The sequence below is a fragment of the Sinocyclocheilus grahami genome, unplaced genomic scaffold (assembly GCF_001515645.1).
Source record: "Sinocyclocheilus grahami isolate Dianchi unplaced genomic scaffold, SAMN03320097.WGS_v1.1 scaffold171.1, whole genome shotgun sequence".
NCBI lineage: Eukaryota > Metazoa > Chordata > Actinopteri > Cypriniformes > Cyprinidae > Sinocyclocheilus > Sinocyclocheilus grahami.
This window is the reverse complement of record NW_015505350.1, coordinates 1116231-1142250: the sequence shown is the minus strand read 5'-3', so window position 1 is coordinate 1142250 and position 26020 is coordinate 1116231. Positions and strand designations below refer to the sequence as shown.

The following is a 26020-nucleotide window of genomic DNA, read 5'->3' as shown; positions in this document are numbered from 1 at the left end:
ACACAGATCCACAGATCTAAAATAAACATGCAATTTATTTCCCAGCTGTTTACCTTCACAGACATAACCGACTGTTTTTGTGTGTGTTTATCAGAACCAAAACAGATGTTTTTAGCAGGTCCGAGCTGTAATAGCACAGCTCTATTCTGGAAAAGGGGGCGGGGAGCAGTAGCTAATTTGCATTTAAAGAGACAGGCCCGAAAAACAGCATGCTTCTGCTTCCACTCAAAATAGGCATTTTCAAAATGATATAATAAATGATCTGTGGAGTATTTTGAGCTGAAACTTCTCAGACACATTCTGGGGACACCAGAGACTTATATTACATATTGTAAAAAGGGGCATAATATGTCTCATTTAATATCTTTCTCTCTTCTGACCAACATCAATCAAAATTTTTTTCTCTTTTGTAAAGTCATAGAAACACTATCGTGGATATTTTTCTTTTACTAATGGGCAAAGACCCACCCCTTTTTGTTACAGTTGCTATGACCGACAAGTAGGGTTGGGTATCGTTTTAATTTTATCGATTCCGATTCTGCTTATCGATTCCGATTCTTATCGATTCCTAGTTTCGATTCCAATAAGATTAAAAAATCCAATATAAAAAAAATTTTATCTAGCATTCTGTTGCAGCTGAATAACACGAGCAAAAATCAGAAGCCTACAGAACACTGCAAAAGGAATTTTGCCTATGCTTTAAAAAAATAAATACCAGAGCCAAAACAACTAGATTAATATAAAATTTCAAATATTAAAGTGTTAAAGACACGTAAACAGTCAGTAATAAGATAGGAACAAACAAATCAATTAGCAATATCATAAATAAATACAACTGAACAAAATTTCAGGTAGAGAAACTGTAATTAAAAATTTAAAAACACTGCATAGTTTTCTTTTCATACATAAAATATAGATTAATCAATTAAAGTTATTAAATATATTCAGTCAAGATCAGTGAATTATTTTCTTTTGTTCTTTGATTAACATTAATGACAGGCAGCGCATTTATTAGGCTGCTGTCTCTTTAACACCGAACGCACACAGATCTAAAAATACTGTACATGTGGGTTTTCTTTCTCATCCGTTTACGTTCACGCAAGACAAAAACGGCTGTGTTTATGATGATATACTGACGTAGTTTTCTGCATATTGGTCGACAAATATGAAAGAAGTCAGTTTCGGCCCGGAACAACCTTTTCTACAGTGGAAATACACAGAACGGTTCGAGAACGGACACAAACCGGGAACCCGTACCGCGACCTCTGTTCTCTGAAATGCGCTGCACGCAAACAGGGCGCAAGTTCTTTTCGTTCCTGCAGGAATCGTTAGGCAGAAGCGAAATGCACGCGTCTTATCGAATACCCGGTTCTAAAATGGAACCTGTTTTCGATACCCAACCCTACCGACAAGCCATGCCGCTCTCACCCCACACATCATGTTCTCACGCAGTGAAAATACATCGTGGAGCAAAGAAGAAACGGACAACGCACCGGTAGAACTTTTTTAAGGAACTCAATTTATTCAAACAATAAAAACAGTTTTGTAGCACTTTAATGTGTTTTGACAGATCGCTGGAGTGCCTCCATTAAAGAGGTCAACTATACTAATTATAGCATGAAATAAACATGAATGAACACCAGAAGGTTCAAGTCCACCAACGTTAATACACTCTCCAGTCTGGTTTGATTGTCGGACAAAAATGGCAGATTCAGCATTATGATTGGTCAGATCGCCTGTCAATCAATAACCTTGGGAAGGGTAAATTGGGGACTCAATTATATTTGTTGTTGTTTCTGCTCACTACTATTGAAGTTTACCCAACTATGACAATGCCTGCTTCTGTAAACCCCACAAATGTGAAAAGGGTCTATTGACCTTAACTGTATGCTTAAGGTCTACAACTGTGTACTACACGCTATAAATCCAGGTTGTGGAGACACCATCAAGCGTGTGTCACTGGTTGGGCTATACAAACACTCTGCTCTCTAGATACTGGCATCAGCTTTTAAAACACCATTTCAGTCAACCACTAATGCTAATATTTAAAAAACAACAGCACTACTCATAGACAACATTACTCAATAATGCATCCTATTAAAATCATTAGCCCGTCTTATAATAAGCCTTGTAGTACTACAAAGAGCATAGAGGACTATTAGCTCTTCACTTTGATGTGGAGTGCTGCGCTGGCTTTGAAGCCCGTGTTAGGAGAGACTCAAGTGGACTAATTGATGACTAATGACTCAGACTAACGGCCCTGCGTCAGGTCACCTCAGAGCCAAAATACCCAGAGCGTGGGAGGAATCTGATCCAATTCTTCATCAGAGACCCTCCTGAGTAAGGCGATCGATTTCTGATTTACGATATGGTTTGGCGGGGCGTGGAAAGATGCTAATGTCGCATCTGTTTGTAGCTGCATTTTCTACCAAGGGTGATAGAGAGTCGTAGATGCATTGATTACAGCCGTGTGCATGACAGGCTTTCCCAGTTATACACGCACACACATACACACATTGTACCTGTATATATATATGAACAAACACAAACAACTGAATGAAGGAATGAATCAATGGAAGAATCAATGAATGAAGTGCAAAAAGATAAGACAGCAAGGAAGGTAAAAGGATGTATGGGCAATGAAGGAAAATGAAGGATGGACTAGGTGTGGAAAAAAGGGGGATGGGCTTGAAAAGAAAAAAAAGACACCCACACTTTTACATCAGACTGACGCACAAGCACAGACAGAGATCAGACAAAAAAGGCCACATCCCCCTCCCTCTTTCGGTTTCTTTCTCTCTCATTTCAGACCCCCCCCCCACCACCACCACCACCAGAAGAGCATGAACGGTCTGCTGTTCTGCTGACGTGGACCCCCAGTGCCAGCCTTCCAGAGGAAACATCAACAAACACGTAGAGGACGAGAAAAACACACACGCACTGAGCCAAGAATAACTCCAAACAGGCAGTTCTGTTCTGAGAATAAACAGCCGTTAAATCTTTTCAGTCTCTCTCAGACACAAACACAACCGAGAACTGACAAGTCTAAACATAAACTACCACTCAGCAACTCTGAAACACATTTTGAGGACAGGTTAGGAAAGCCAACATCATTGAGATCTGCTCACTAGAGCTGACAGCAAACACAAACCGATGAACCTTTCTCTCTCTCTCTCTCGATCTTCAGAATTTTCAGTAAATGCTCCAAATACTCTAGTGAAATCCAGTAAGATGAACAAGAAAACTAGGCTACAGCCTGACAGACGTGTCACTTGAGATGTTTAACATCTCGACAATCTCATCCTCAGCTCATATCCTGACAGACAGTGCCAATGCTTCCTTTAATCTTCAATGGTAATTAAAGAAGATGGATGAATGGACAGATGGACATACCAACACAGTTAAACCTACATAAAGGGTTAGTGCTCAGGTTAGATAGAAACTTCAGAAACTGATAAAACCTCTTCTGGCGGTCACCCAGTTGCTGTGTTCTACGTTGCGAGTAGGTATTCCTTCTTGGATTTAACCATATCAAGCAGCAGATGTGAGCTTCATGATCATGGTTACATTTCATAAAGTTCTACACGGAACTTTATTAGCGATCATTCACATCGCCTTAAACCTCGAGCTCTAACTTGAAAATGAATGACGTCTAACTGCTTTGTTGCTACAAATCACTGTCAGTGTATGCTCAAAATTGTGCTGTAATAAAACATTTAGTGAGTACTTTTACCTGGTTGCACGAAATATATTAATATAGTTTGCAGAGTGTCATTTTGTCATTACTAGTGGCACCAGATGAAATCGCAAAAGAAAAGTTTTAAAAACTTGGCCAGCTTTTTAGTGCTTATATAAACGGGTAGTCCTGACCCAAACTTATACCATTGGTGATGTTAACAGATAGATAGTAAAACAAACTTTGCAGACTGTAGTTCCAGTTGGTGCCACTAGTGTTGCAGAAATTACAATGCATTTATGCCATGTTGTAATTCCTAGATGACAATCTGGGACGTTCTCGTCTTCAGACTCGGAATTGTGAATTTCTATGGCAACACTATTAAAGCCATAATGAATGTAATTTAAGTAATCAACAGACAAACCACAATACAAGTAGTAACATTTATTACGCAAATACCTTAATAATAATATAATAAGATTTTATACAACTCAGTGTTGGCTACATTAAACTGTTTTGTATATCTTATCATTTTTACATTATTCTTTCATTAAGACATTTGCAATAGTCATTTATTAAAATAAAACATTATGAAATTTTAAATATTTCCACAAGACGTTGCAGTGGTCAAGCGGTACAAGTTGGAGCTCTCAAAAGGTTGAGTTTACAAGTTGTAATAACGAGCTCTAGCAGGAAACCTAGCAATGATATTATTGTGGTTATTGCAGTACACACTGGAGATTTAAGCAATCAATACCTGATTTGGTTGTGATTTTGTGACTTCGTACAGCATTATTTAACGTTGAAAATTTGCGTCAAACTTGGTACAACAGAGTTTTCCAATCCTCTGGAAATTAATGGAACTAATGGAACATTTAACTTTGTTGTCCTGGATCCAGTCTGGGTCTTGGCTCTTCGTTTCAGCTAATCCAACCTAAAACACTGGGAATGTGTCCACATGGTCTGGGTCTAATTACAATGGCCCTGGAAATAATCAAATCAAACACAGGTCCACCAACCCCTCGTCTATGCTAATCGCTAATTACAAAACGTTAACCCAGCTCTAAACTGGAATTATTGATTATCTATTGTCGGATTAGTTGTAACTATTTTTTTCTTCTTTCTAGGTGTAATGAAGGCTCTATTCTCTTAACACTTGTCACTGGTTGAGAGGATCCCACAATGTTCCATTAGATTAGTGGATTAGAGAGTTGCCAACAGATTTAAAGGCAGGTGATACACAGGATAGAAGGATTACCAAAGTACTGGTTATGCTTAGACAATACTAATTTAATGAACCACCTCCTCCTTTACAGTACGGAGCAATTTAACAAACAGTCTCTTCCTTTTTTTTGGAATGCTAAATATTTTATTTGCATCCTCCACAGTGGCATAACAAGCTCCCCGTCATGCCCCGACGGACTGAGTGACGTCCTCTATATGCACGGAGGGAGAAAAAGACCACAGCGATGTTTATGGAACACAAGAAACTCGATTTAGCGAACATCCCTCTGTCTCCTCTCGTGATGCTTCAAAGAATAACACGATAGAGAAAGAAAGGTTCGGGGAAGTCAAGCTTACTGGGATAACATGCTTTCTTCCTCATTTCTTGGACTATATTCAATGGTGTATGATAATTCCCTTGTCTAATTTTAAAAGCCCACACAGATTTAGAAGTACACAGTTTGTGTCTACAGCTTCAAGATTTGCAAAAATACAACATGGCATGCAGAGGTGTACATGCATGTAGGATATAAAATAAGCGTATTGATTAAGCTAGTTGAACCCTGCACCCATCTAATTGTTGAAGGATTATCATCACTCAAACAAAAAAGCTCTTGGATCTTTCGCCAAACCATCTCTCATCCTATCCCCCCCCCCCTCTCCATCCATCCCTAAAGGCTTCAGCAAAGTGGGATGAGTCATCAACTCATTCATTCCAAAAGCTATAGACTGCAGATGCAGTGAATGAAGCGTGTGCGGGAGAAACTGAGAGTGAATTCATAAACAAATATATATTACAATTATCTTTCTGCAGAGACCCCACAGAGTCCCAAGCAGAACAATATTTCAAATTTTTTTTTTTATAAAACCATTGTTACATAAATTGTCAAGTTCAATCTACTACATTAATGATTTTACGAACAATTTAGAGAAATGTCTTGCCTTTCATGAATGAGGACTATTGAACACATTACATATATTAATATTGGCCAATACTAGTTTAGTGTAGTTTTCTTCTTCTTCAGTAATCTGAAGGTTTGGTCTGTCGCGACTTCTGTTTCATCACACTTTTAATTCTTTGCTTTAGTTAGTTCTATCAGCCTGATTTTGGAAGCAGGGTACATAAATATTTTGCTGTGTGATTTACACCTGACACATGTAGTGTATCACATGTCTGAAGCACGTGAAACACTATATTACAGCGTCCATTGTGAACAAATATAGTGCTTGTTTGTCGTTTTCTGAAAAAATTTTAGAGAGATACTTGATTCTGACTGGTCAATTGCAGCCTCCTCTGTGGTCAAATATTTGTATATAATGGCCATTTAACTATAATTGGCTGCTATTCCAGGCTACTAATTTTCTGCTGTGGTAGAGTCGGGTGTTATATCACTCTAGGGTCCTTTTAATTTCATAAAATATTCAACTCAAATGAATTCAGTTTCAGTCAATTTACATATGGGTGCATCCCTAGTGCATCACTGTCTCTGTGTGAAAAGCATGTTCAGATTGTCACGCTCTTTAATATCAACCAGAAGGTAAACTATAATTTAGTTTAGTCTCAAATGAGAGTGAAACAAAGACTAACATGTTCTTTGATGTTAACCTATAGGCAAACAATAGTTCCGTTTAGTCTCAAATGAGTAATTTTGCCTTTTTATGCTTTGTGGGCGAGAGAAGAGCTCTACACACAGTTCAATGCTGATGGAATAAAGCCGCACTGTGTATCTGAAGATGGTGACATTACTAAGGGCTTCTCTGGATGGATGAATAGATCAGGTCACAGTACTCAGAGCTCACCGCTGGTTTCAGTCGCAATCCGAGCTGCCCCGGTGAGTAACTCCTTATAAATACACCTACACAAATGTCCACTCACAGGGAATGTTCCTACCCACACACATATAAATGCACTATAATGCCTTCCAAAAAATATAACACAGTGGACGTCTGTGCCAACGCACACATCAGACAGCAGACACAACTGCTCTACCACATAGTCTGTTTGAAGCATTTCATTTTTAGCTGTTAAAAATATAGTACTACTGGCCTCACAACCCTTACCAAAAATACTGCAGCTGTACCATGGTACACTATTGAAGCCTATTTACACTACATCATGCTTTGGTAAATCAATATTATGTCATAAAAAGTCATAATTCTTTATGAGATACCAAGTCATAATTATGAGATTAAAAAAGTCACAATTATGACAATTATAATTATGAAATAAAAAGTTAGTTGCAACCTTACAATTACAATTACACAAAAGTCAGTTATGACGAGTGAAATTACAAGTTACTAGTCATAATTATGAGAAGACATAATTATGACATACTAAATCACAATTACGAAATATGCCATTTTTACGACAAGTCAAAACTGACATAAGTTGAAATTTACAAAAAGTCAGTTATGACAACTTAAAATTGTCCATCTGCAATTTATACTACAACTAAAAATAATTTCTTCAAAGAACATCATCATCATTGCAAAAGCCATGGTACTGGATTAACAAAAAAAGGATGGTAATACAATGGTATGTTTATGGTTGTTCAGACAATGTGGAGAGAATCAAAACCAGATGATTCAGAGAAGTTTCCACATACTGAATATACAAGTAGTCTAAATCTTGTCCAGGTACAGACCAAATCTGAGCAGCGTTGCCCTGTATGATATCAATGCAGCAGGTCCTACGACAGCTACTCTAATCAGTCAAAACATCACAAGAAAAAAAATTACAGACAAATGTACTAAAGTCAAGTAACGCACAAGCATACAGTGAGTCAACAGTAAAGTGGGTAATGTCACCTGGAGTATGCAATCAGAACGTGATTGTCCGCACTTTGATGTCTGAATGTCAGAATGGAAAACACACCAAGTGCCAGATGTGGCCTATCGCAAACAGTGTCACAGGGAGAGCAAGTACTCATGATGAGAGATGAAGAGAATAACAGAACACTGAAGAAGTCGAGGGGAAAAAAAAAAGTCAACAATGCTTGAGTGTTGTGAGAGGATCTTTCTCTACGGTTACTAAAGTGTTCCAAGTGGTTGCAAGACAATTGCTTACTGGCACAAGCCAAAAGAGTCAAACTCTAAGTCTCCATGATATACTGCTGCCAGTTCTGAGTTAAACTTTAACCCTTTCCTATACCAACTGTATGTGTGTGTGTGTGTGTGTGTGTGTATGTGTATGTTAGACCGGCTTAATGTGTTTATGTAGTATGTTTGACTAGTTTAAGTGTTTATGTAGTTAATAAAACCTTACTTGTATCACACTTGACGTTGTTCATTGTTTGCTCATAACCGGAGTCACTAATCATGCAGATTTACGTTACAAGCTTGTAGAATTGTACAGTAAGAAAGTTATTTCCCTTAACCAGGAAATTAACGTTCTTGGAATTGACAAGACAGTTGACCCTGAGAGGTCAGCTAAATATCTACAGCGGATCTAAAATATGAATAGTTAATTATAACTAGTTATGGTTAATTATTCATATTTCCCCATGAGCTGGTTCGCTACACACTAAACCTCTTAAATTAAGAAAACTCTTTATTTATCTAAGTGGTTTTGTGCATCTGGATCCTGGTGTTCAGATATGGCTCAGTTCCTTCACCACAAGTCTTTCTTTTCTTTTTCTTTTTTATCTACTAGGCATCCAAAAGTCATCTTAGAAGTATTTTTTTTTTTTATAAGAACCCAACTCAGAAAGGTGTTATACTGTAGAAAATAACTAGTTGTCTTTGCATTCACACTGTCCCTGACCTTCCCAATCACTCTGTTGTTTTGAATAAAAGAGAAAGATGTTATACGCAATTTGTGCTTGACGATGACTACACAATTTAGCTATAGCTTCACTGTATAATGTCAAATAAAATGTAACCTGGAGCGATATATGTTTCCAATGCACAATACAGTATACCAGTAAGAAAACCACACTCAGAAACACCTCCTCCGTTAATTCGGAACATTTAACAAATCGTAGGCAACATTCTTGCAAACTACTCTGAGACCCCTGAAAGAAAGTGTGAGAACATCACGTGTGCGCTGAAATGCGCTCCTGCTGTAATAGTGAGCCTACTGAACATCTGAACAAACAGCCAAACAGATGGATGCCTGTTCTTTGAGATACAATCAAACGTTACTTCAACAAGCAAACTGTTTAAGACGTGCCCACATTTGATGCTTACAAAACATTAATAAAACGAAAAGTGGCGGTGAAGAAAACTAGTATTTATTATAAGACTGTTGTCCATAAGTCCTGCTAGTCAGACAGTGAAGGAACGTCAGTAACTGGAAACTCATGGCTAACATCCTACATGAGTAATCAAGAGACAAAAACACAAAAAGTGTGCACAAACCAGCGTGATGGTATTTACAGGCTGAACACCAATATCCACATCTAGGGTGGCAGTCTGGGATATCTTAAATTAAGTTCACTCTTCCCATCTTAACACTGCTTCTTCATATCAAACAGACAGTTCTGAAGCGCCGTAGTGTGTGTGTGGTGTGTTTATGTACTTCCAGCTACTGAAAACACATGAATGAATTCAGAAATAGAACAAACGCCCATCTGGACTGAAAAGGAAATCAGGAAGTGAGGGACAAACCAGTTCCCTCTGGTTTATCCTGCGGATTTTAACATTACCTCCGGCTCACTCTAAGGTTAGGGGTTAAACACACACAAACACACAATCTTCCCTCGGCTCCCGCAATGGTGAGTCATCACTCCATTCACGTCACTGACAGACAACAGCTTCCAGTGACAAACCAGTGCACAGCAGCCCCACTCGCCCTAACGCTACTCTTCCTCATCAACTCCTTCCTCTCAGAGAGTGGTGAAGCCTGCGTCTAAATTTAGTGACTCTGGCCCTTTTTCTGAAAGGGAATGGCTTCTTTGTCCCAGAGAGACCTTGGCATATGTCAACAGGAAGCACATTAAAAATGGCATAATATGGCTGCTTCAGCTTATCAATGACACTTTGCTTCTTTTTATATATACAAAAAAAACAAAAACACGTTTAGTTCTATAAAGCAAAAAGACACAAAAGCTTGTGCATTACAGTGACAACATTTAGTGATTCACTCAGCTCAGATGATGATAAAAGATACAATTTTTTAATATTTTTCACACCTTTCTGTGCCATTACACTGAATGAGAACACGAATAGGAAGCAATTTCCTTATTCAGGAACAAGATCAATCTGATTCATTGATGAATCATTCCGACTGGTTCAATCAACTCAAAAAATTAAAAATAAATAAGACACACATCTGGCTCATAAGAATATTTTGTTAATGAACTGGACATAGGCGATGCCTCAGTACCAATTCACTGTAATTGCTTGGAAAAAAAGTGACCAGTACATTATTCTTACGTTCAACAAAAGAAAATTTTTGCAACCACGTGAGGGTGAGTAAATGATGACAGGACTATTCCTGTTGCCGCCATGGAATCATAAATTCATGCATTTTATAGATTCTTAATGTGAGAGATTCTTCCAAGTATAGATTTTTTTCATCAAAATGTCATAACTCGATGTTCCAGTGAAAAATACAGGTGTCTCACTGGTGATGTATGACAGCCTTCTCCAATAATTTAGTCTGCTAAAACCCCAACCTCCAAAATTGACTGCAAACTCACATTCATTTTTGGTGCACTGCACTTACACCCTCCATAGTTTTCCCAAATCCTGTGGTGAGTAGTGTGGCACGTCTGCTTTAATCTTAATGCAGCATTTGGATGGATGATCACCTGAGTGTCGCTCATTGATAAGAGACAAGCTAACAAAGTGCTAGTCATAAATGCAAAAGAAAAAAATGATGCCCTTAAGTTTTCAGAACAAATTGGCTACTATTTCCATTTGGGTTTTCAGTTAAATGCTAAAGCATCAATCTCATTTCAATGCCGTTCGACTGCTTACTTTCACAAGTTCAAATCCTTGCCAAGCTAATCAGGCCAGCTAGGAGCAGAACAATCAGGCTTACCGCATACAATGAGCTGGATGCTACTGTTTTTCTAATCAATAGCTTCCCAAGGCACAGTAATCTTTCAATTACAGTCACACTCCACTTTTTCCTATTGCAGCAACTGCCAATCAGGGAGGTTGGCAGTTCGTAGCGTGTTCGCACCGTCCCACACAATGGCTGCAGACAAAAAGCGCACTTCGCAAGCTGAGAGGGGGTGTAAGGCATCTCATTGCAACCCTGCCGAGACCCACCAAACACTAGCTGACTGTTGTGACTGAGCTTCCAACACATATGGCAATTAGACCCAACACTGGGTGGCTCTCTTAGTGAATGAGGATGTGTTGATTCAGACTGGGGGATCTGCTAGGAGTCATGATGTAGTCGTGTGGAAAGTGAATTCAGTGGAATGATTCTACTGTTGTTCAATAAAATATAAATATTTTTAAAGAACATAGTGTTTCAGGACCTCGACCCAACCAGGAATGCTGCAACAAGTTTCCTGCATAAAAGTACTTTGTCTGCCCTCAATGAAAGCATAATGTTGAGATTTGACTGTGTCAAAGGGCGAACAGGACAATGCAGCGCGCACACACACACACACACACACACACACACACACACACACACAAAGAAAACCCTTGAAAATTTGATTTATTGCTTGATTCTATCCCGCAAACAAGTTTCCTGCATAAAAGTACTTTGTCTGCCCTCAATGAAAGCATAATGTTGAGATTTGACTGTGTCAAAGGGCGAACAGGACAATGCAGCGCGCACACACACACACACACACACACACACACACACACACACACACACACACACACACACACACACACACACACACACACACACACACACACACAAAGAAAACCCTTGAAAATTTGATTTATTGCTTGATTCTTTTTTTATATCACGCCAACAACAATAGAAACCAAAAGAAATCAAAACATGACTCCTGGCTAATTACAACAAAAAAAATTCAAGACAATACTGCACTTTGTTATTAGTTAGTGGCTAACGAATTGTTATTCTCACACATTTGACAGAAAATAGCTTAATTCCGCATTGCAAAACAAGGTCGATAGAGCAGTGTTTCATGTTAGATTCACTGGTTGCACTCCGTGTCATTGTGCTTGTGAATAAAATTAAACTCAACCTTGTTGCATTGGTCTCGGTCACTCATGTTGCCTCAAATAAACAACTCTTACTGAAAATTAAGGACTTCTAGATGTTTGGATGCTCCAAATCACTCTCAGTGTCATAAACTGGGACCTAATAAAGTCTTTTTATAAGGGCATACCCGTTTTTACTTTACTAAAAATAGAAAATTCTAGTTGTATTCCATGAAAATCTAAACACTAGATTAAAGAGAAAAATTACAGGATAGCTTACATTTTAGAGAAGGCATTTAGGGACAGTGGGTGTTATGAAAAGAAAAAAATGTTACCCTCAAGTATCTGGGAACAAGGAGACTCAAGCCTGTGTTATACTTTGCGCATGAGCAATCAGGATGTGTACACGGACAGCGCGGACTACTTGTATTTATACTTCCGAAAGCATACGCTGATGGTCCGCTCTGCGGAAGTGTCCCATACATGCGTAGTAGATCGGCTTGAACAATAAACAAACATGTGAACAAAGAATTGCCCAGAGTTATTGCACATCTGGCTGTCTTTATATTGTTTTATCGATGGAGTGTACAAGTTTGAGTAGCAACGGGCTTCTTCACACAGCCTGCGCATGCGCAGTAGTCTACTGACCGCACGTACTTGTACGCGCAGTCACAAAAAATGGGAGGCACGCGGATGTCCGCGCACACTCTCCGATGACGATTTTTATGTCACGCAATACCATAGCGGACCCTAGCAGACTCACGGATGCGGAAAGTATAACACAGGCTTCAAATCTCTCTAATCAATAAGAAGAATTTACAGGTATTAATCAGCACTTTAACTCCAGTCAATTACGCGGTAAGTCTCAGACTGGTAATTACAATCATCTGAACTTGGCAAAATAAAATGCCACTTGTTCATAGACTAATGTAATTATAGGTTAAATTACACAGAAAACCTTCTTAAGAGGAAAAACGTACCTGTGATACACTGAAACTGACCATCATCTCGCTGGATCGTGAAGGCCTCTCCTGGGTTTACCTGCACCAAGATTACCTGAAGAAAGCAAGAAAGATGTTGTTAGAAGAAAACTAGCCTATTCAGACCACCTCAAAACTCTTAGCTCAACACATTCCCTTATTTCATAAAAAAATGCATAAACTGTTTGGATGAAAGGTAACACTGCAATGAATAAAGATCAACTGTAGTGATTTGAATGAACCAACCTGTGAGGGCTCCATGAATAAAATGTAACAGGACTAAACTTCCTTCTGCCCTTATCTTGACCTCATCTAACGTCAGCACAGTGCTCCACGTGGCTCAGTTTTATTCCAGGCTAATTTATCTAGTGTAAAAGCGGTCATCATTCAGCCAGGCACAAACATGCTTCTATGACCCTCATTTTCTCATGGCTATACATAACTGACACACAAATAGACAAAAACACATCCCCTTCTGAGGGCAGCAGAAAATGGAAACATTGTTTACTGCTATGACGAAAATACTCTGATTCCAAAGAAAAAAAGAAAGGGAAAAACAGGAATATACACATACATACCAGCCATGGGGTGGCGACAATGTGCTGCAAATTCAAAATTTTCCCTTTTTTTGTTGTTTTTTTATTTTTTTTAAAACAAGAACAAAAACGGATGTTTGTGTTTCCTTTGAGATCTGAGAATCAATAGAAATGTCATCAAAATGGATTTGTTATTGCCTTTGTGGCACTCTAAACTCCTCCAGTTTTCTGATCAATGACTGCGGCTCAGGGGAATCACGTGTGAATCTGACACAGCTGAATCGTTAAACAGCACGACCAATTTCCATCATAGTTTTAGCAATATCATCCACTCATAAAAGGTGCAAAAGAAAAGTGAAGATTTAAATAACACACAAAAACGAATTCACTACCTTTTGAACTCTCCCGTAACATTGCAGAATATCATTGACAATAAAATGATAAAAACAGAAATAGCAATTTTGCACTTAAGCAAAAATTATTAACATTAAACCAACTTCGAACACCTTAAAGTGAGTTTATATACACACAGCGTATTTATTGCTTGTTGTCGCTAGTCTTTGTACTGTGAGCATCACTCATTACCAGTGCTGACGCTGTAATGTTATTGGTAGACTGCACGTCTGGACATATCTTTAGATAATGAAATCACAGATGATATAAATTACTGGTAAAAGACATTGACCTAATAGGAATTCGTTTTCATTTTAGTTTTTAGAATTTTTGTTTTCATTTTGTTGTCACTACTGCTCAGTCCATTAACCACATGATCTACCAATCTACAAAAATAAACACACATACTGCCAAAAATGTCTAAAACCTCAATTAGAGTTTGATAGTCTTCTTGTCCCTCATATTGAACATGCAGGTTTTAATATAAAAGCAGCAGTGCTAAACTGCTCATTGCATCATATCTAGGGCTGTAGCTATCGATTATTTTAGTAAATCGAGTAGTCTACCAATTATTCCATCGATTAATTGAGTAATTGGATAAGAAGTCATTTTTCTTTATTAAAGAGCAATACTAGATATACAAGAGAAAATAAGATAGGTCTCTTAAAATAAACAACAACTAATTTGTTTCCTTTTTAGAAAAATACATATTTTTACTGCTGAAATTGCATACATTAATTACCGTTAAAACTAAACACATTTAATGCATTTAATTGCCAAGTTACAGTCAAAATGCAAATACAAATATATCAATAAAAAATAAAATAAAAATATAAATAAAAAATATTTTAAAAAAATACAAAAATCTATTTCACATTACTTTAAACAAGGTAAAAAGGTACAAACTAAAACTAAGAAATAAATAAAAACAATAATACCTAAACATTGCATTTATGTCTTGCAACTTAACTTTCAAGTTTCAGCCTAACTAAAGCTCAAGCATGACGTGAGCCTTTACGGTCTTCTTGGAAGGCTGTGTGGCTTTTGTGAGGCAAAAATCAGTGGACAGGAAGGTAACTTGGTACAAGAACAAGAGTCCATTCACAATTTCTAAACACCTTTTTCTGCAACATGAAATTAGAGTTATTTGGAGAATAAACCCTCTTAAATGTCTCTCTACGTACTGGTGTGTGTGTGTGTAAAACTTGTTTTTGATATCCCTCATATTCTGTGTACTGGTCAGTTCACAGCACTGATAGAAATTAATCTGTTCCAATAAGTTTAAATTTATTTTTACATTTTATGGGCATTTTTACCTTTATAAAGCCTTTTTTTTTTAAAGTGTGCATCATCTTTTGAGTCAAATTCTTACATTTAATCAGTCAATTAGAAGAAGACATTTGGGCTGTTACCAAACAAATGATATCAGTATCAAAATTCATCTTTACAATGCAGAGGAAAGCTTCATCTCAAGAGGCATTTAGATATGCCTATTTACACCATTTAATTCAGCTCAGAGGGACATGCAGTTACAAATGCATAAATAATATTTTGTTATTTTAAACATGAAACATTGAAAACTGATATTTACAATTATTTAAAAAATGAAAAGATACTTTAAATGTGGAATTAAAACCGCCAGCAGGTCGCAGCAAGTCACTGTTAATAAGTGAGTCATTGTGACTGGACCAAATCATTTAAAGGGGTCATATGACGTTGCTAAAAAGAACATTATGTTGTGTATTTGATGTAATGCAATGTGTTTATGCGGTTTAAGGTTAAAAAACACATTATTTTCCACAATGCACATTATTGTTGCTTCTCTATGCCCTGCCTTTCTGAAACGCGTCGATTTTTTACAAAGCTCAACGGTCTGAAAAGCGAGGTGTACGCTGATTGGCCAGCTATCCAGTGCATTGTGATTGGCTGAATACCTCAAGTGTGTGAGGGAAATGTTACAACCCTTAACATAGTGTGATGCCCTGTGTCCCGGCACGACAAGACAAAAACAATAAAATCCCTTACAAACGAGGCATTTGTTGCATCCAGTGGGGACATAATTACTGATTATAATGACTTATACTGATGATTATAAATGTCTTTTTACGCGTTGCGTATCGCGCTGCGTAAACATAAAACCATGTCTGCATTTGTGATCGGAGAAACAACAAAAAACAAGCGCTACTCTACACTGCTCAAAACTCGCGTTTGAATCGTCAGTGGCAAATTCTTTAAATATAAAAAAACGTACTTACAGGTTGTGAGTCAGAAGCGTCAGACTGTCCTTGCAAAGTTGGAACTGCCCACTTTACAGAAACAGGCATTGTAGGCTACTCTCACAGGAAACAGTCCTCATCCTCCGCAAAATGCGCTGCACACATTTGAATATTTTGGTTGAACTGTTCTGGAACAGTGTTGTAAATACAGCTTAAACACTGATTTCTAGTTGTGTCCTTTTTTGGAAGGCCAAACAAAGTAGTTTCGCTTTCACAACGAAACACACAGCGTCACACACGGCGAGCTAGAGTGAGTGGCGGCCGGCAGATTCGACGAAGGAGCAGTCGGCAGGCTTGTGGCAACCACATGTGATGACCCTGTACTGGACTCCGCTTCATCTACGGTGAAACCCGATCCAGCGATCCACAGCGCAAAGTTGATGTATTTCAAAGGTCAAACAAAGTAGTTTTGCTTTCACAACGAAACACACAGTGTCTCCACGACATGGTGGCGGCAGCAACAATACTCAGCGAAAATTACGCCTTCTTTCTTTGCGTGAACATTTGGGGGCTTGTTAGAACGAGCCGTTTTAGGTAGGCATGGTTGACTCTTAACTTTTATAAAGAATATCTCTTTGGATTTGAGACTTTAGTCTTTGCAACTTTACAGATCTTCTTTATGCACAAAGAGCTTATAACACTCCAAAGAAAAAGGAAAAATTTTAATTGCATCATATGACCCCTTTAAACAGTTGATGGAACAAAACGCCCTCATGTTGCTCAGAGACGCAAAACACCGCTGTGGCTGTGTTTGGAATTATTTTTTTGTTGGCGAAATAGAGCACTATAGGCAATGGTGTCTAAAACGTAAGTATCTTACTATTAACTTCTTGTTTATTGAACTGTTGCATTGAATTGATAAAATCATTATCACATTTGTAATCATGCTGATTTTAAGAGGTGAAAACTGGCACTCTTCGTGTGATATTGACTAACTTTTTTTTTTTGGTATTTTTATGCATAACTGTATGGGGAGTGTGTCTGTGTGTCACAGAGAAAGAATGAGACAATCAACATGAATGGCACTTAGTCTTTCATAAAACATAGCTAACTTAGGGACATCATAACTAGCGTTTATCGGGTTGTGCATCAGTAATAATGGTTCGTGGGGAAACACAGTGTTCCGTGTGTAGTTACAGTAAATGGACTAAACGAAGCCGACTGATTTTTTGTATTCGAGTTACTCGAGGAATCGTTTCAGCCCTAATCATATCATTAACCAGACAAAATCAGTGTTCGAATTAAATTCACTAAGACTGCCAACCATTAGTTTTATGCATCTCGTATTATATCCATGTTTATAGATACAGACAAATGACAAATTATTCGCTCTTTACTTAAATCTTTCTCAAATTTGCTGGACACGCCCACACATGGTCGCTCGTGATGCCGGAAGTTGCCAGCTCTCATTAAAAATTAAAATAATCAATGATATTAGTTTTGTTGGAAGTTGCTACATGTGTGGACTGGCTATAAAAGCACCCTGGCAAAAACTTTTATAGGCAAGGACCACTCACATTCTCTTCAAAAATATACCAATTTAGTCAATAATGCTTTAGCTGTTTTCATCCCATCACAGTATATACACTAAGTTCCAAATACAAAACTCGCGTTTGAATCGTCAGTGGCAAATTCTTTAAATATAAAAAAACGTACTTACAGGTTGTGAGTCAGAAGCGTCAGACTGTCCTTGCAAAGTTGGAACTGCCCACTTTACAGAAACAGGCATTGTAGGCTACTCTCACAGGAAACAGTCCTCATCCTCCGCAAAATGCGCTGCACACATTTGAATATTTTGGTTGAACTGTTCTGGAACAGTGTTGTAAATACAGCTTAAACACTGATTTCTAGTTGTGTCCTTTTTTGGAAGGCCAAACAAAGTAGTTTCGCTTTCACAACGAAACACACAGCGTCACACACGGCGAGCTAGAGTGAGTGGCGGCCGGCAGATTCGACGAAGGAGCAGTCGGCAGGCTTGTGGCAACCACATGTGATGACCCTGTACTGGACTCCGCTTCATCTACGGTGAAACCCGATCCAGCGATCCACAGCGCAAAGTTGATGTATTTCAAAGGTCAAACAAAGTAGTTTTGCTTTCACAACGAAACACACAGTGTCTCCACGACATGGTGGCGGCAGCAACAATACTCAGCGAAAATTACGCCTTCTTTCTTTGCGTGAACATTTGGGGGCTTGTTAGAACGAGCCGTTTTAGGTAGGCATGGTTGACTCTTAACTTTTATAAAGAATATCTCTTTGGATTTGAGACTTTAGTCTTTGCAACTTTACAGATCTTCTTTATGCACAAAGAGCTTATAACACTCCAAAGAAAAAGGAAAAATTTTAATTGCATCATATGACCCCTTTAAACAGTTGATGGAACAAAACGCCCTCATGTTGCTCAGAGACGCAAAACACCGCTGTGGCTGTGTTTGGAATTATTTTTTTGTTGGCGAAATAGAGCACTATAGGCAATGGTGTCTAAAACGTAAGTATCTTACTATTAACTTCTTGTTTATTGAACTGTTGCATTGAATTGATAAAATCATTATCACATTTGTAATCATGCTGATTTTAAGAGGTGAAAACTGGCACTCTTCGTGTGATATTGACTAACTTTTTTTTTTTGGTATTTTTATGCATAACTGTATGGGGAGTGTGTCTGTGTGTCACAGAGAAAGAATGAGACAATCAACATGAATGGCACTTAGTCTTTCATAAAACATAGCTAACTTAGGGACATCATAACTAGCGTTTATCGGGTTGTGCATCAGTAATAATGGTTCGTGGGGAAACACAGTGTTCCGTGTGTAGTTACAGTAAATGGACTAAACGAAGCCGACTGATTTTTTGTATTCGAGTTACTCGAGGAATCGTTTCAGCCCTAATCATATCATTAACCAGACAAAATCAGTGTTCGAATTAAATTCACTAAGACTGCCAACCATTAGTTTTATGCATCTCGTATTATATCCATGTTTATAGATACAGACAAATGACAAATTATTCGCTCTTTACTTAAATCTTTCTCAAATTTGCTGGACACGCCCACACATGGTCGCTCGTGATGCCGGAAGTTGCCAGCTCTCATTAAAAATTAAAATAATCAATGATATTAGTTTTGTTGGAAGTTGCTACATGTGTGGACTGGCTATAAAAGCACCCTGGCAAAAACTTTTATAGGCAAGGACCACTCACATTCTCTTCAAAAATATACCAATTTAGTCAATAATGCTTTAGCTGTTTTCATCCCATCACAGTATATACACTAAGTTCCAAATATGTGCTCTAAATTGCTTATTGGTAATATGTCTGCCAAGTAATTAAATGTGAAAATAAACAATCAACTGAATTCAGGAAACTTTCGCACAAAAATGCGCTATTTATACACCACCAAAATCATTCTCTAAATAACAGACCTCTACAATACCACAAAACAAAGAAGGGCAAAACAGGACTCCACCATTTAATAGACCGGATGCAAATCTCTGACATTAGATTACAAGGATGAATGATGATGAAGTGGAGAGGACAATATCACTGGATGTGACGTCCAAACCAACGTCACTCGCATGGATCTGAAATAAGATGGAGAGGCAGGTTCAGCGCTCATCAGAGTACCACTTGTTCCATGAAATCGCTCTGAGTCAGTCTTCCATTGAGCTTTTGTTAAGGCACTATTGATGACACATCTGTCTCGGAGACGAGCGGGAGCGCTGATCTATTTCAGTAGAGCAGGGGTCCTGATCTGAAAGCCTCCAGCAGGAAGTCATCTGACTGGCTGATTTTAAAACATATGCCACCTCTTTCAGCTCTCTCTAGTCTTTGGCTAAAGGTCTCAATGTTTGTGCCTTCCTCATAAGAGGATATGGAATGGGGTGAGTCACATCAAAGGTGTGGATGAACCGTGAGAAATGTCATACTGAGACTGAGAAATGCACTCTGATATCAGTCAACAGGTAGAATAAACACAAGGAAAGTGTAGAGCCCTAAAAATGTCATAGTGAAATATTCAAAAACAGTCAATAACAAAGAAAAAAAAAAGATATCCCTTTCGATAAAATCAGGTATTCTAGCATACCGATTATTAAAGAGTTTGAGCATTTTATTTCACCAGTGTCTGTTTTAAGTCAATGTAAATGTGTTCTCAAAAGATGTTAAAAAAAAAACTTGGAGCCAAAACAGCACAAATAACGCGTCATGCCAAGAACAACAGGAACACACGGCTCTCGCCTCAGCTGAGGGTTAAGAAATGACAGTCCTTCCGGAGGTAAAAACCAACTGAACGAAAGGACCTCAACCCCAGCCACAAATCAACAGTGACCAGCTTTCGTACATCTCATTCTCATCTAAAAGCCAAAAGCAGCAGTCTTCAGAACAATGAAAAGTCTATCAGAAGAGAATATTTCTCTTCTCAATAGAGACAAACACAAATTAATTTCAGCCTCTAAGCCTAACCTAAAAAAAATAAGCACAGTGTGCATTTCAAAGAAAATAAATTTGGTAGCAAGTGCAATTTATTTACCTCAGACTTGTGGTGGAAGTCACAATTAAAGCGCCTGAACTCCCACGGCTTGGGGCTCCAACTGCGGGTCTCCCCTAACACAGCCATCCTCTCTACTTCCGTATCACTCTCTGTTCCCATTCATGAGTGCCACTGAGACACACCAGCTATCCCTTGACTGCTGCACACACAAACACACACTCATACGAGCGTATTCTCGCTTGGTCACAAGCGCAGCGGCAAAGAGTGATGCACGAGCAACAGCACACGCAAGGATGGGGGTGGCTGAGGGAGGTCTTATTGAATTAGGTTCAAGGAGCTACATGCTGTTGCATTCACGTGTGTGTGTGTGTGTGTGTGCGTGCGTGCGCGCGCACATTATTGTCGCAATTACTCGTTCTGCTCTGCCTTGCTCACTCCTTTGTTCTGCAACACAGCTGGTTATCCTTGTTCCCCGCTCTCTGATACAACTCTCATATAGGTACTGCATTACCCACACATTCTCCAGGTCCCTTTCCTATGCCAGCATGCAGTTTTTAGACAATGAAAAATACTGAATCTTCACTTACTGTAGCACGCATCTCCCTCTCATCCAGCCACAGCTGCTTCAACAGGCTGGCCGATATTTTAAGGTAGGTGGTACCCTCCCTGTGCTCCAGGGGTCCGAGCCACCCTTCTCCGACTTCACCAGGTGCTCATGAGATTGGAAGGGCTGCACTGTGTGTTCGACACATGGGGGCCTGTGTGAACTCTTCACCCTCCTAAGCAAAGCCCCGGCGAGAGGAAGGGATAGAGGTCTCGCCTAAGTGCGCTAGCTGAAAGCCGTTCACAAGATAACAGGAGTGAAGCCCATGTTTGCGCTCTCCCTTTCTCTTTTGTAAATCTCTCCTCCTGCTCTCTCTGGAGTAGATGGATGACTCTCGCTCTCCCTCTTCTCTCTTTCTGGCTCCAACTCTGCCTCACCACCACCGCCAGTCTCCACGGCAACCCCTTCAACAAATAAGCCCTGGCGATGTCCGCAGCGCGCCACCAATGAGGAGGACAGCTAATCGCCCGTGTTCTGCTAACAGGGGGAGGAGGAGAACGAAAAGGAGCGAGGGAGGAACGCCATGGACGAGTGGACGCAATTGCTCTTTCCTTCGAGGGTTTGTAAGTCTCACCTCTCCCTCTGTGCCACACTGGCATTGACTCGTGACTGTTCTGTGGTGAGCGTATGTGTGTGAAAGCGAGTGAATATGGATGGCGTCCAGACTTGACAACAGCTTCAGGTAGTGCCAAGTACTGGACTGGCATGGATCCAGCAATTAAAAACATGGATAGGGGTCTCAAGTTATCCTATAACTTCTATCGATGTACAATGAGATGAAGTTGGGGAAGTGCAACAGCTTCTTTGGTGTGGAGGAGAGCCTCAGCCCTCACCTCTATTACAAGCAGTGTGATTTGGTCCTCTCGCTGGAGGAGACGGCATGGAAAGAGAGGTGTGAAACAGACACATAAATAGGAGTGCCATCTCTGGATAATATGAACCTACCCTGTTTCTTTTTGAAAAAGATCAAATAAGCTTGTCCTTTATAATCTTCAACACAGAACGGCGGCTCAAATTTCTTTGACATTTCTCGAAATACAAAAAACAGTGCTTTTTAGACTAGAACTTCCTCTTATGATGGGAATGATGGGGATACAGTGCTTGATCCCGAAGATACTTGAGTTCTCAATTACTCTACCTGTGTGTTACAGTCAAAACCAGACTAGCCCAACAAGAGGATTGTTTTCTGTAAGCTGTAAGAAATCGGGACATTCAAAAATCACATCTTTAAAAATTATAGTTGATGGGTTGCTCGAACAGCTTGTTGGTTAAGGAAACCCTGTATAATTTAACTAGTTTAAAACTAATTTTATGAAACCCTATTCACGTGTTCTTGACAAATATTGAACAACATATATGCAAAATAACTAAGCTTAAAATGCATCATAGTCCTCACAAAAAACTAAGACCTATAGATTGTGCATAATGACATGGCTCAGTGAAAGCTATTTGAAGTTCGACAGTAATTGTCTTGAAATTGATTATTTGCGCCTAATTTACTCTAATGCTATAGAACGTCACGGCGATGCTACTACATTTGCATTGTGAAGTTATCAAGTCATGAGGCACCGTTGCTGCCACAGATAGCTTGGTAAAAGCATCTCCACACATAGGCATCATCGCTAAAATATTAAAGCTAATTTAAATAGTCATTCATCCTGATTTATCCTAATACAATACCTTTTTAAGTTGTCCATCTATTTATTTTGTATCTGTACATATTCAGGCAAACTGGAATCCAATTTCTTTAATATGCAGACCATAAATGGGGGCAGTAAAATGTCAGAGATAAGAGATTTAGTATCCAGGTGGTAGAGTGGCAATGATTTGCACGAGCAAAGATTAGCGATGGAAACATTGTTTCTCTAATGCGTCATGGCCAGGCTGAACTTGCCAGGTTTAGGCACAAGGCCATCAGGAGGTGAGGGGGAAGCGAGAGTGATTAGCAAACACTGCTACAGTGGTTAGCGCTGGCTTTATTGCCCTGGAGATGGGCCAGTGGTGCCTTTGCGTTCACGGCTGTTAGCAAATGACATCTGTGCTTCTCCGATGAGTCAGGGCTCAGGTTCCTCACTATTTGTTCCTCTTTAATTGTTTACCATGTGGCAACGTGGCACTGCAGCTGAGCTGACACGAAACAGAAATATGTGATGTTGAAGAGGAGCCTCCAGATGTCGGTGCCATGCAGAAAAGAGCAAAAACCATAGGGACATGGGCTCAAATAGCCTCAGGTAAATGACTTCATGGTGGAGGCATAATCTCAAATCTCTATTGCTAGCGATTTTCAACTCTTCTCTGGTTCAGATGGCACAGAATATCAGCCTGAAACTACTTTCTTTCTCCTGTAACCTCTGTTCTTAGCATTAGCTAATTCCATACTAACTGAATTGTCAAGCATAGACATACTCAGGCCTCTGGCAACTATTGAAAAGCAAGAGACCTCTGCGAGCTCTGGCAGAAGAGCCTTACAGTGACACTGTAGGAATTATTCATTTACATTGCAAAGAGCCTCAAAACATCGATATGACTGATGGTTACTGAGGATGACTGTTCTCTTGACAGTGCCTTTGGTAAGAGTGGGTGATGCTTTTGGTCAAATAAGGCCTTTTGCAATTAGTTGTAATTTCCTTGATTTGTTCTCCTAAAGCCTTATGTGGTAAACAGAGGCTCCCACTAAACATTGTCAGCTTAAATAAAGGTGTCAGTGAGGAATTTGATGGTAATAAGCTTAAGTCGTTATTCAGTGCATTTGACAAGTAATTGCAGGTGATTATATATAGAAAAAGCTATTTGAAGAGAATGCTTTATAAATATAAGGTTTGGATAAAAGTGTCTGCAAAAAGAATTAATATAAATGTACAGCAGGAAAGCACTCATTAAAGAAGCACTTTTGAGTAGTAAAAGATAAATGCAAAACTGTTATAAGCAACTGATCTCTGACTGTCAACCTTCTGCAAGGTATGACCTTAACCTTTGAAGGATTACATGGAATATATTGCCCCCAAACCAAAATCTGCTAGCATCAAAGCTGGACTGCTATCTGCAATTTGTATTTCATGACACACAGTACAGGTGAAGCTGAACTGAAGGTGAATGGGAGAAAAGCAGCATTGTACGGAGTCATTATGTGAAAGCAACCCCACTCTATTGATCAAACTCCTTTTACATGATGGTGCTGACAAGAGTGAGAAATTTGCTCCACAACAGTGAATGGGAGACGGTTACTTGAGATGACTTTGTCAGCTCTACAAAGAATTGTCCATTTTTTTATCCTATTAGGTGATAAGTGAGACACCCACTAGAGAGAGGGAGAGAGAAAGACAGAAACTCATCGCTATGGAAACATTGCTTAGTTCACCAATGAACACAGGGAGGAGTAACATCTGGGGACAAAGGGAAAGATTAATGTTTGGTTCAGCCATTTTATGGTTTCAGAGGGCACGGCTCAATGAACGGCCGTAACTCAGGCACTGCGTGGTATCACGGCGACTACACATGAATCCACCCACAGCTCTGGCCTTAGGCCCAGTGTTATGTCTTCAGTCCACCTCCTCACGGCAGGATGGCGTTAAGCGGAGCCGTGGGGTGGGGGTTATTCACTTTCATATCACCCCACTGACGCACTCAATATAAAAGAGCCTCATTATCCACATCATGGTGGGGGTCATTTCTTTGTGTGCTAAAAAGCACTTTAATTAGGCAGACTAATGCATTCACACAAAAAAAATTATAATAATTTACGGTTGGAACTATGATACACATTGTGATGCACAGTGATTTTGTAATTGGATCAAGAATAAAACTGAAGAAAGGCCCAGAGTTTCGGTGAGAAAGACTGAACCTTCATAATCAGTTTCGGCATCTCTCTAGCATGATTCATTTTTGTCCAGAACTGTGATTCGTATAATTAACGCTGACTGGGAAATGTCAGTTTCAGAGTTATCCCCTTCTTTATTTCTTTACAAACTGAACTGTAGAGTAAATGATATGAATGTACGAATAAAGAAAAATCTGAGAACAAATAACATCGATATTGTATTGGAACAGCACTAATTGCATTTACGAATCAATAAAAGCAAACGTTTTGTCAGCTTTATGCAAAAGAAGCTTTCACTCTGCCTTCCTGGTTAGTTTTCCTCTGCGGCAAGTGCCATGTTAACAAGAAAGAGTGTACAAGATCAAAAGGAAAGTGAATCAAAAACACATCAGTGCTTTCTGGTCGATTTAAAGCCATTTATACGAGGGGCTTTTTGGCCCAACTAACACAACTCTGTTCTTATCCAGCACAGACTTCCTGCAGAGTGGCCTATTCTGCCCTGCTTAGAGTCTTTGCTCTTAAGATAAGCCTGACTGCTGCTTCAAAAAGCCTTGTGCACATAAAACCAAAGTGTTTGAAGAACACAAACACCTGAAACGACCCGAGGCATAGGGAGGAAAAGGCAAATAAATGAAAGCGTAAAAGGCCAGACATCAGTGCTTACAGACAGCTGCAGGGAGGAGGGAGGAAGTAGGGTTTCACCAAATCTTTACCATAAAGAGAACAGTTGGGCACCTGGATGGAGGAGATACATAGGTGGCATAGTCTGAGCGGCGAGGCAGGAGAGACAAAATGAATAGGAACTGTAAATCATTGTGCACGCACTCCACTTTGCTTTCATGAAAGAGCAGCAACGGTGTTGCCAGGAGGATGCCACACTGATATTTAGCTTCCCTCGTTTCAACTGTGATGTCAAATGCACAAGTGCTACTCGGCACAGAGGAAGAG

The 26020-nt window shown here is 39.3% G+C and overlaps 1 protein-coding gene across 4 annotated transcripts in view; it reads right to left on the bottom strand.

Moving 5' to 3' along the window:
- LOC107593468 (fibronectin type-III domain-containing protein 3a-like) overlaps window positions 1–26020 on the bottom strand; it is an 86424-nt gene that overhangs the window by 39627 nt on the left and 20777 nt on the right. For 3 of the 4 annotated variants that reach the window (XM_016283201.1, XM_016283200.1, XM_016283202.1), the window contains exon 3: window positions 12961–13036. In XM_016283201.1, the coding sequence (XP_016138687.1) occupies window positions 12961–13036 (76 nt within the window). Of the gene's footprint in view, window positions 1–12960; window positions 13037–21238; window positions 21455–26020 lie in introns of those variants that run through there. The other variant, XM_016283203.1, reaches the window with a different exon arrangement.